General features: G+C 38.8%; 1 protein-coding gene across 1 annotated transcript; it reads right to left on the reverse strand.

The window, feature by feature from the left end:
* Positions 1-5,293: 5,293 nt before the first annotated feature.
* On the reverse strand, positions 5,294-8,215 carry LOC149001777 (RNA-directed DNA polymerase (reverse transcriptase)). Its single transcript, XM_089138305.1, has one exon. It carries the CDS (start codon positions 7,642-7,644, stop codon positions 5,323-5,325), a length of 2,322 nt encoding a protein of 773 aa, XP_088994431.1. The 5' UTR covers positions 7,645-8,215; the 3' UTR covers positions 5,294-5,322.
* Positions 8,216-12,705: the final 4,490 nt, after the last annotated feature.

Consider the following 12,705-nt stretch of genomic DNA (forward strand, 5'->3'; position numbering starts at 1 on the left):
TGATCCCCTAAAGAGTTAGAGGTTGTCAAATAAGTAGGGAGAGCTATATCAGAACCACCATCAAACGCTGCATGATTGGCTAATTGCTGAGCCATTCCTTATTACCATATTTGGCCAAATAACGATCCAACAAATGTCTTGTATACCATAAAACGTACACTGACATGAAGCACAATCCATACGTTGACTACCACAGCGACTAGATGTATGGCCTCCCCCTGGACCACAGCCACGATTGCGGCCACGAGAAGGAGGTAAAAGCTTAACTACTGCCTTCAAATGGAGTAGGATGGAGTCGAATCACTAGAAGAGAGATGAGAGAAGAATTCACTCAATGTGGGACACACTTTCTCCAACTAATAAATGCCCTTTAATTTGCTTAAGTTTAGGGTCCGATCCAGCAAGAAACTTGAAGAAGAAAAACTCATTGTTATGTTTCTAAGTCTCTCAATGTATGTAATAAGAGGCTGAAGCATGTTCAATTTCCATCGTTCCTTCAAAAAAACTACAATAATCTTACCAGGATTTCCAGAGTTTGCTAGAACTAAAAATGTTTTTCATAAATGTCGTAAACATGACTCATATCCTGAGAATATGTTTCTTTCAAGTCATCCCATATTCCCTCAGCCCTTAACAGTAGAACAAAACATAACATTTGCTGTAATACTAGGTTCCATACTATTCCACAACCAAAAATCATGATAATTGCAGTATCGTTGGACGGTTGGACCAACTATGATAATTTGTATCTCTGGTAGAAGGGGTAGGATTCTCAATAGAAGGTATCTTCCATCTGGCCAAAAAATATGTACGAACAGCTTGTGCCGATAAAAGGTAACTAGAACTACCCTGAAGTTTACTGGAGCTAATCTGAATATTCAGACGCTCAGAGGAAAGAGTAAATGTCTCAGTGGCCATGGTAATTATAAAATTATCAACCAGAAAGTACAATCAAGCCAATACAAACCAAACACTAACCGGGCAGCACACAACCAGCGATGTCTCCTACTAATCAAAGGAGAAAACAGGGCTGCAGCCAATTCAGATAAGTAAGACAGCAATAGCATATACAAAAAATATTTTCCAAGTAATTGTATCACCCAAAACAATCAATACTAGTTGTAGGAATGGATCTCAGCTGCAGCAGAATTTTTCAGGTTAAAACAAATGCACAATACAGGGGGCAACAGTAGATTAACTTGTAGCAGAACTTTAGATCATCAAAAATAAGCAGTAGATTGATCCTCAGTATTGTGCAGAAAAAGTGCAGCAGAAGCCTCAATTTTCAGAAAATAGATGTATATACATATATATACATTGCCAGAATCCCTCGGTTCTTGGTAGTATTAATAGGCAGGCATATAATCCTTCATAAGTGGATGAAGAAGGAGAAATACTCACACAAGAATCGCAGCAAAGGTTGGCTGCAAAGATTAGATGGAGAAAACAGAGACATGACCAGAAGAAGAGGGTTTGGAATACCCTTAGGCTAGTTACAGAGGCTCTGGTACCATGTTACCATCCAGGACCTCCGAAACCAGCCAAGGAGCTGAGAAAAAAAAACCAAAAGAAGAAAAGAAGAGGAAGAAGAGTTATCGCAAGCTTGAGAGCAGGCCTGTGATTAGGTTGAGAAACCTTTTAACCATAGGATATATTTATAAGATTATAATACCAATGAAAAGCCAGTTTTGTCCCTTCACTAACTACAACAACATCACAATAAGCCTTGTCGCAACTAAATGGGGTCGGCTATATGGATTCTTGCCTTCCAAACAATTCTGTTTGAGGTCATGCTTGATACAAGGCCCAAGCTATGCATATCTTTTACACCACTTCTCTTAAGTTATCTTAGGTCTATTCTTAGCTCTTCTAGTTCCTTCAGTCTGGATTATATCACTTCTCTTTACACGGGCATTTATAGGTCTCTATTGAATGTGGCCGTGCCACCTCAAACAACTTTCTTGAAGCTTATTACTTATGGGAGCAACTTCCATTCCAACTCTAATATGACCATTTCTTATCTTATCCTTCCTAATTTTGCCACTTATCCATCTTAGCATCCTCATTTCTACTACATTGAGTTTATCTATATGATTCTTTTTGACAACCCAACACTCTGCACCGTATATCATAACTGGTTGAACGATGGTCCTACGGAATTTTCCTTTAAACTTGAATGGAAAATGTCAATTACACAAGACCCAGACGCACCTCTCCACTTCATCCACCCTATTTTAATTCTTTGGGAAACATCATCTATATCATCTCTTTTATTTATAATTGAACCTTGGTACCTAAAACAATCACTCTGAGGAATTTTCTTATTGTCAAGTTTCACCATCTCATCGTCTACCCGATCATGACTAAAGTTACAAACTAGATATTTTGTTTTTGTTCTACCTAGTTTAAAGCTTCTTGATTCCAAAGCTACTCTCCATGATTCTAACTTGGTATTAATCTCCACTTGAATCTCATCTATCAATACAATATCATCAGCAAAAAGCATACGCTAGGGGACCTCGTCTTGAATGTCTACAAATGCAAATAGATGTGGGCTTAAAGTTGATCCTTGATATAGCCCAACTATAATTGGGAATTCATTATTTTGTCCCCCCATTGTTCTTACACTTGTCACTGAACCATCATACATATCCTTAATTATGTCTATATATTTATTTGCAACACTTATTTTCTCTAGTACATGTCAAATTAATGCTCTAGGAACTCTATCATAAGCTTTTTCTAGATCAATAAATACCATATGAAGATCTTTCCTACACTCTCTATACCTTTCCATAAGTCTCCCTTCACTAACTACCGGCAGAAATTCAAGAATATAAAAAAGAAAACCAACCCTACAAAAATAACAGAAATAGAAGTACCAGAAAAGCCCTTAACAGTTGGCAATAGGTAGAAACCTGGCTATCACTGCTGGACTTCAACATTCTTTATCATAGCTTGAAGCATAAGCAGACTGGATAATCTACATTCTGCTATTTGATTTCAATGATTCATACACCTATAATTTACTGCACCCACCAAAGAATTGAGGACAAAGTAGTTTATTTAGTGAAATATAGAAAGTCTCCCACAATCTAGTTAAATCTGTTCACATTGATTTGATAATTGAACCTGGCCATGAAGTTTGGTTCCGGCACCTGGATTGCTTCTAGAATCCCATCAAGAACTCTGAACCACATCAAAGTGTTCCTTCATTTCCATTAACGATTAGAAACCTTAATTGAAAATGTTAGCCAACTAGGTAGAACCATTATTGCAACAATTACTAGTCAATATTGTGCTTAATAAAATGTTAAGAAACTGGATATCTCAGAAAAATATACTATCAGACTACAGTTCATCTTGCTTGATGGCCTCCTGCTCAGTTTGAACATCCAGCTAAAGCTCCTACTCCCCCCCCCCCCCCCGTCTCTCATGATTTACCTCTTTGCAGAGTCATCTGTTCTTGCACTGAGGAATGCATCACTGTTTATCCTAGAGAATGATTTGTTTCATATCTCACCTTTCCATCTTTACATAACTTGGTTCTCTCATCATTTACCAAAACTCCATTCATTCAAAAGGACGGAAAGGAGATCTTGAGACATTCTCTCATCAAAGGTAGTGGCATTAAAAATGGAAACAGATGCCTTGGTTTCTTGTCAGACATGGGCCCCAATGGATTTGTCTCTAGGTAAGAAGCTTGTACAGTGTTGCTGGGTTTACATGATGAAGTACAATCAAATGGCTCGGTTTTACAGGTTAGGTCTCCGTTGGTAGTGAAGGGTTATACTTAGACCTACCGTCTGGGGTGTTTTGAGAGCTTACCACCAATTACATTGGCCTCTATACCTGCTAGATTTCAACATGTTGTTATATGGTGAATTACACAAGGAGGAACCTCCCAGGATATATTGCTTAAAGGAAGAAATCTCAAAAATTGTAAGCTATAAGGGGGGAACCTTTGTTTGTTTAAAACCCATCACTTAAAGCTTGATTTGACAAGTTGAGTTTAATTATTACTCCATATTGATTTTCACAATATTACTCTGATCACTCTATATTTGTTTGGTGTAAGAGTTCTAGAGTGGTTGTATTGGTTACTGAGATCAACAATACTATCATGTCTGGGAATGACGCAAATGCATCTAAGATTATATGACTCTCCCCTAATTACTAGGTTCGATTCCTTCAAAACCAAGGGACTTCTGGAAGCAATGTTGCATAACAAGACAAGGTAAAGATTCAAGACCAACAGCTTCAGAATTATCAATCAGAGTTGATTCTCTTGGAGATAGGTTGTTTACCATTTGTACTCAATTACTAAGTTTCTGGCAGAACTCACAAAGATACAAGGCTCCAACCTTAACCTGACCTATAGATAACAAAAATAAGTTCAAGCATATAAAGAAACATGAACTCGAATCACCAAGAATTGAATATAATGGTTAATATCTTGGCTTCCAATGAATGAAAAATCAATCAAAATACATAGAAAACCAAAGAGGTACTAGACTTTTATCAAAAATTCTATACAGATGCCGTATTGTGCAGATACTGAAACAGTGTGATACCCAATTACCATTATCTCAACAACACATGCAGATTTTATAGTGAAAGGTTAGCAGCAAAAGATCACAGTGGCATGAAACCACGCATAACTGTAGATTTCATGAGAAGAGGAAGCACAACAAAATTTACTTTTTTTTAGTGGGGGGAGGGGGATGGTACTCATCTGAAGCAACAGATTTGCAGGTACATTATCACCAAGTGACTGCATTTAGCTTCAATTTCAGATCTGTCTTTAGAATACTTATAAATTTATTCATGGAGAAATTCCAGACTCCAGCAGATGTTAAGAAGAAGAAATCAGGGATAAGCATGTTTGTTTTAACTGGACTGAATTAATCACAAACATGGCAACTAGCACACAGTATCAGTTTTAGAGGTAAAATAAATTTATATTTTAATGAGTAAATTTACCTTTTTGCCCATTTTGCGAGCATTTTGATCACTTTCAATGAACTCCACTACAGCATCAAAGAAGTACCTTTGTCATACATACAAGTACTGTTCCAAACAAAATAAAAAAGAACAACTTCTGTCTGTAATAAGGAACCAAAATCAAAAACAAAATCATTCTTGAACATGAACATCTAAGAAAATCTGATAACAAGCCTCAGTGGAAGAAAAATGTTTGCCCTGTATTCATTAACCCCAACAAAATTTGATAACATTTACCTGATCTATCGTCCTGCTTAGCATATGAAAGGGGATCAAAACCAAGCAGCAGTACAGAACAAAAAACATTACTTTTCTTACTCAGTTAACATCCAAAAAAGAAGTACAATCAATGTCCTGGAGGGAAATTTTTCCCAGGTATAAATCACTTTTATGATCTGTACAGAGTGGAAGGCACTTCCGGTTTAGACTCTCATGAATGGCTCCCATTCCGGGAACCCACTTCTCTTCATTCAATGGATTCACATTAAGACGGTTTTGCAGTAACCGGATCCGATAAACACCAACATCTGTTCTGTCGCAGAAGTGAGCCACACAAGAACATGAAGACTCATCAGAAGCTAATCTGACCATGATCATTGATAGTGTCCCATCCACAGGTTTTGGATCAGATAGATTATTATCACCCATCATCTTTATCTCCCTCTCTGTCGGGAAGTGCACTTCTTCCAGGCCAGTTGCATCAGAAACTTTCAGATCCTTGGTGTAATGCCTGATGGCTTCACGTTTGGTTGCCTCATGCTTTTCTGCTAGTGTCAATAAACAGGAGAACCTTAAGTGGTAGGAAACAACCGTTTTTACTGTACTGAAGTTCCGGCAGCAACAAAAGAAGTCCAACCATCTCCTACCTACACCTGCATACCACTTGATAATATCTGTATCTTCCAGAGGAATTAATAATTTTATTGGCCTTGGACGCCCCATTGAATTTGTAAATCCAGCTAATTTAACTGCTTTCCTAACAAGATGCATTGGTGCAGCAACTCTGATACACAATTTTGTCAAATCCTTCACTGTGCTCCTTGAGTAACTCTCTCTTTCTTCTTCTTCTATGATCCTTCCTTCTTCCTCCAAAGCTTTCCTAGCTTGAACTGGGCTCAGAAAATTGTCTACCTGCTCTTGGAATTCATCATAAGCATCAACAAGTTGTTGGGGAAGCTGACTCCTAATGGCTTTCAAATTGAAAAAATCACCTGATGACAATGTCCGATGCCAATTTGAGCGCTCATCCAAGGACCCCAAGAACTCCTGAACCACTTCATCTGCCCAAGTTCTAAAGATATCTCTGACCTGCATCTCAATATGGAAGTCGAATTTGAACCCTTCAGCCCTCTGTAACTTCTTAAAAACATGGTTTAAAATTTTCAAGCCCAGTTTCTTCCTTCTGGTCTCCCTAGCATTTCTCAGCTCTAGAGCTCTACCCTCTTTCTGTTTAATGTACTTCTTACGGGCCCTGATTGCTTTATCTGACAACGGAGGATGCAAAACTGAAGGTGGAACAGCTTGAAGTTCCATTCCTAAAAAGATAATCGTCTCCGACACAGCACTGTGGATTGTAGTCTTTAATCTGTCTACCTTCAACTCCAAGATCCCCTCTAGATATTTTACAATTTGATTCTTCAAGTCCAGGGTTAGTGGTTTTGAGCCAGACGTTATGACTAGTATCTCGTCCAAGTACCTAACTGCATACATCTTCATAGGCTTATGGAAAACACTGGATGGAGGTAAAGAAGATTCCATGGAATTAAATTTCGGATTAAGAAGGTCAATTTGCAGGCGGAGATCCTGTATTTCTTTATCAAGACCGTTGAAGTAAACATTAATCAGAATTGGAGAGAGGTTACTTTCTTGGGGAAAGCCCCTCCCCATGGAACACCCACCAAATTCAATCCTCACAGCTTCGGATGCAAAGAATCTCCATATAATATCAATCAAAAGCTTATCCTCTATCTTAGATTCAATGAAGGAACTCAACTTACGAAAATGTGGGGCATCAAATTTTTGAGATTGAAAGCAAACAGGAAACCACCAATCGGGGTCTTGGACAGAGTGTTTAAGGTACCGAAATGAGGTATGCCTGCCCATACCAACGCGACCGCCATAAGCAAAAGTAGCGAAACGCTCATCGTAGACAATTTGCAACACTAGCCGAACAGCTTCAATCACAACTTTTAGTTTCATATTAGGAAGGACCAAGGAATCACCTTTCTTTCTCGAGGGCAGCATTCTAATGCAACAACCTTCAACATCGAAACGATTTTCTCGAAGTTCACAGCCAGTGTCTTCCACTGAAAATCGCCGGGACACGGAGGCGTAAATAGAAGAATTAAAGGAGCTTTCGCCCTCAGCGCAACGAAGACGGAGATTCTCAGAGGCAGCCAGTAGAACGGCTGGAACGGAGACGACGTTAGAGATGAGATCATAGAATTTTCCATGGCGGTACTGCTGGAGAACCAAGGTTTCGATATCGGTTATGTTTACAGGTTTGATAGGGCTCTCATCTTCAAAAATCTCCGGCACTGGTGAAGAAATGTAGTTGAGATTGACAGAATAAAATCGCAGATAGGAGAAAACTGAAACCCTTGTATTGGACGAAATGATTCGTCTGAGGCTAAAAAGCATCGGAACAAAAGGAGATCATATGCGGATGGGGCAGAAAGGTTTCATTGTTCCATTTTCGGAAGGAATGATTATACCTTTCAGAGAATTTCAAAAATCCAACCATTTGATGAAAAACGAAAAAGGAATCCAAGATGCAAACATCAGGAAAGAAAACCAGAGGTAACAGAAAACCAATTCAGCTTCCTAGACTTCTAATTTTCCCTGCTTTCGTTCCTTTAATGGTAGACTGTGACTTCTCTCTAACGGTCGACTCCCGCTGGTGAAACCAGAGAGTATCTCGCTCTCCAGAATCTCTCAGCTCTCCGGCTGAAATTTGCTCCACAGTAGAATCGCACTGAGCTTTGAGTCACACCTACCTCTTCATTTTGCGCTTCCAGGCTCTTAGCTGATGTCCTCAATAACGAGAGAGTAATTAAAACTGTTCGCAACCAAACTAACCCTATCTATAAGTAATCTTTGTTTTTTTTGGTAGAACCCTATAAGTCATCTACTGCTCACAAATAAAGTCTATTCTTCTCTAAGATAAAGTCGAATGAGGTCCAGCTATGTTCTCTGTGATATATTTGCATATGAAATTCCAGAAAAGGTTTTCACATATCCTAAATTTTTCATACGGAAAGGCTTGGCAAATAGCAAATCTGCCATGTACCAAGGTTGGTAGCCTTGTTCAAGATAGATGGTAAACTTATCTTGGGGGCAGAAAAGCATGGAATTTTCTTATTCATCCCCAAAAAAAAATGTGGGATTTTCTCATTGAATCATGTACAATGTTAAGTGATGGTAGATCAAAAGGGAGGGATCTTAACAGCATCAGCTGCAACTTGCCTCCGATGACTTTTCACTCCAAAGCAAGAGGTAAGCAACCGTCGTTTTTCTTTTTTGACAGTGGGTTTGCTTGATCAATCTAGTTTTTGCGTCACCTTTGGTACATGGTTCATGTAGGTGATTCTCTAAATATGCCGCAAGAGATTGAGAATTAGAAGATTGGCTATGAAGAAGGTGATTACGTTAGGTACATTCATCTTGTGGATTGTGTGTAATAACCTTATCTCTGGCAAATACTCTTGGATTCTGAATGGAAAAACTATAGTGGTGCAAAAGGCCTATGATGAACTGGCTTCTTGGCTTTTCAATGGTTGACGTACCATGTATCTAAATTCAGAACCAAGGTTCGAGGCTGGTGAAGAGAAAGAAAATCAGAATAGGCCTATGATGAGTTTATGAACTCAGAGCCTTAATGGAGACACAGGTTACCTGAATAGTTTTAAACCAAATCCCTAGTTGGATTTTCTCACCAACCTGACTTCTTGAAGGTGATTTGTGACACCTCTCTCCCACTTAACAGTTCCAAGGATGGCTTGGGTCTGTTATCATGAACTCACTTGACTGACTTGCGTCGCCAGCCATTTAATCTGGTGGACATTCTAGTAAGGGAAGTCATGGCTATATGCTAAGGGCCTGTTTGGTTATGTGAATCCAGAGATTTGAAATCTCTAATTCACAAATGGGAGATTTTTACCCGTTTGGTTGTGTGAATCCCTAAATTCATATTTTTTCTACTAAAAACATAAATCTACAGATTTATGGGTATGAGGTGAAATCTAAAGATTTCACCCCTACTATAAAAGCGTTAAACATTTGAACATAATTCAATAAATATTTTTTTAGGATAAATCTACAAATTACATTCCAAAAATTCAAGCTAACCAAACAGTTAATTTTATAAACCATGACTCTAGAGATTTGGAGTCTATAGATTTGAAATCTTTAGATTTTTGAAATCTACAGATTCAAGTAACCAAACAGGCCCTAAGGTCTGCTAAAGAGTATCTCAGAATGGTGCTACAAGATAATCGTTGAATGTGATAATATGCAAACAATACCTTATCTCCTTGACTTCTCTAAGCCCCTACCCTAGAAGTTTAGCCATTGATCGAGGATATTAGACATCTTCTCTCCTACTTTTATATCTACAATTTCAATTACATTCCAAGGTAAGCCAATTGTTTGGTGGATACATAGCCCAGGAGAGCCTAATAAGGTTTGGGAAGGACTAGCCAAATTCTGATCCCTAATTTTTAGTAACATATTTTGATCACAAAATCCCTTCCTGGTTTGCTAAATGGATTTCCAGTTTACCCCAAAAGAATTATGCAATAAGATTGTGATAGATGTGAAATATTTCTAGATATGAGTCTACAAATGACATCAGACGATTATTGTCGAAGTCCTTTTATTTATTTATTATTTTTTTTTTTTTTGTAAGCAGCATTCATTTAAAAAACTGGCAATACATAATGGTTCTAGGATCCAAGAAGGATGTAGGCCAATTTGTCCTCTACTGAGACCTTTTAGGCTAGGGTGTGGACAAACATATTCCCTTCCCTAGGAATAAAAGAGAATTTGCACTAAGAAAACAAAGACACTAACACAAGAACACCATAAATAATGGCTTCTAACTGAACTGAAGGTAGTGGGCTTCCTTCATTTGAAACTTCAATCTTGCTCAAACAATTAGATTGGATCAACATACTTGGAATTCCTTCGTCCCAAACCTAGATTAGTGCTTCTCTAATGGCGAGGGTTTCTCCAATGATAGCCGCCATAAACTCCATCGGGGCCGATGCCGATGTAGCTTAGCAGACTTCCCCAAACTACTACGAGCAACAAATCTCAACCCCCCGTACTATCCTCCATGGTACAATGGCTTCTGATTATGGTCTCTTCGTGATTGATTGTTATGGGCTCTTGTTATCGTGCATCCACCCGTGCCTCCACTTTGCCCTTTTTAGAAATATCTTGCACAAATAAAAAATTTGTCTAATGGTCGATTATTGTTGAAGATTTTTCCTCTATTGAATATCTCTATCCATAAAATATATTCTAACAAGTGAATTACACTGTGTGTTCTTGGAAGTAAATTTGATTTTGCCCCATCCGTCCCCCACTTTGTGCAATGATTACCAGAGACAAGGCTAATCAGGGTCAGGGTCAATTAGGGCCGGGGATATGGCCAATCAGGGCTAGGGACAGGGCCAATCAGGGTCAGGGCCAATTAGGGTCAAGGCCAATCAGGGCTAATTAGCGCCAATTAGGGTCAGGGCCAATTAGGGTCAAGGCCAATCAGGGCTAATTAGCGCCAATTATGGTCAATCAGGGTCAGGGCCAATTATGGTTAGGGCCAATCAGAGCCAATTAGGGTCAGGGCCAGGGCCAATTAGGGCGGGAATGGGCTTGGCTTGGCCCTGTAGGGCTTAGGGCCAGGGACAATAATCCTTGGCCCTGAACTAGGGTCAAGGCAAGAATGGGCTCAGATTAAAACATATAGGGCTGGGCTTGGGATTGCAAAAGCCCGACCCAGCCCGGCCCAGTTGCAGCCCTAACTGGAAGGCCATGAAGTTGTGCCTAGAGGTCACAATGGGAGGAGCTCCATCACTGCTCGTTATTCCATCTTTCTACCAATAAGAGGTTGCTTGAAACTTATCAAGGCCTTTCATCAATAACATTTTCCATGTCCATGACATGCAGGAAATAGAACAGGAACGTTTATTCTTCAAGGGTTGAGATAACAACCTCGAACTTGAGATTCTCAACTTTCTTGAATCCCTCAATTACTGTTTGCTTCTAAAAAGGTTTCCCTTCCAATATGTGTCTTATTAGAATAGTAGCCCAACAAACTTCCAAGGCTTTCTCTGCTGCTTCTTCAATTTTAATTCCTCATCAGATGGTTGTTATCCACCTCGAATAGAAGGCAAAGATAGAGGGCAAGGGGCACACGGGGGTGATGGAGATGGGGTGTGGCGGTACTGAAGTCACTAACAAAGGTTTTAGGCAGAACTAACCCCCTGAAGGACTCATCTGAACTCAAACGAACCAGTATCAAGAAAACATTGAAGAGGAGGCTCAAAGTATTAATGGAGGTGTTCAAAAGGATTGACGCCAGTGGTGGAAAACAGAGGCATGCACACGGTGAAGAATGTTGTCAGAGCTCCCACGTTAATTACCAAAGTCATGTGGTCAACATTCTCACGGTGAAGAATGTTGTCAGACATGGAATTAATGAATCTATTTTGGTTAAAGCAAGTGATTTTATGCAAGATTGGGCAGATTGATTGACCATAACTATAGAAACAATCATATATATACATTATTGCAAAGGTTGATGGGATGATGATCTCCTACAGATTATGGGGTGTCAACCTTTGGAATGGAAGTTATATACGTTTATTTTATGGGTTTAGCAAGAATTTGAGAAGAAATTTCTCAATAAAAAGACAATGCCCTTACCAATAATATTCTATGTTTTAGAGTAGAAAGCTCTAGCCAATTCAACCTAGAGCTTTTAGGACAGACATTTGCTTTAGAATTTTGATAATCTCGGCTTCAAAATTGGAGTCATCAGTTCAACACTATTTTTCTTGACTAACTCTACTTATCGTATGGGTAAAATATATGCTGTCACTTGTGGATCATATCCACTACACCCTAGGGGAAGATGGGGATAGTTTAACACCACAAAAGTGTAGGTCCTAATTGATCAACTTCTTTAGAAGTCGACTTCACGTTGGTTTTGAAAGGGTATAGTAGATGCCTCATATCACTTGAAGGATATTGTTTGTAAAATTTAAAAGTAACCGAAAGCGCACGGTATCATGTAGCTAACGGGTCGATCTCAAAGAGATATGACACTTATAATTCAACTTCTTAATAGTAATGCGAGAGTGGAATGATTCAATTTTTGTTAACTAATTAACTAAACTAAACGATCATAATCTATACGTCTAATGCAATCGAATTGAAACGAAAAATAAATTAAACACAATCAATGCATAAATAAAAGACAGGAAGAAAAAAAACGCAAACAATAAAATAAAAAGGAAAAGGGAAGTGATCCGAGTGTTAGCTCTGGATCGAGGGAAGGGGAGTATAATAATAATGACTTTGACTATGGACCCTTTGCCATAGCTTACAGTCCACCGATCGGGGGAATGGATATTAAAGGGAAAAAAATAGTACAGAAAGTAAATAACAAAAAATAAATAACAAAGCAATAAACAAAGT

The sequence above is a fragment of the Hakea prostrata genome, chromosome 10 (assembly GCF_041222555.1).
Source record: "Hakea prostrata isolate BN-2017 chromosome 10, UWA_Hpros_2, whole genome shotgun sequence".
NCBI lineage: Eukaryota > Viridiplantae > Streptophyta > Magnoliopsida > Proteales > Proteaceae > Hakea > Hakea prostrata.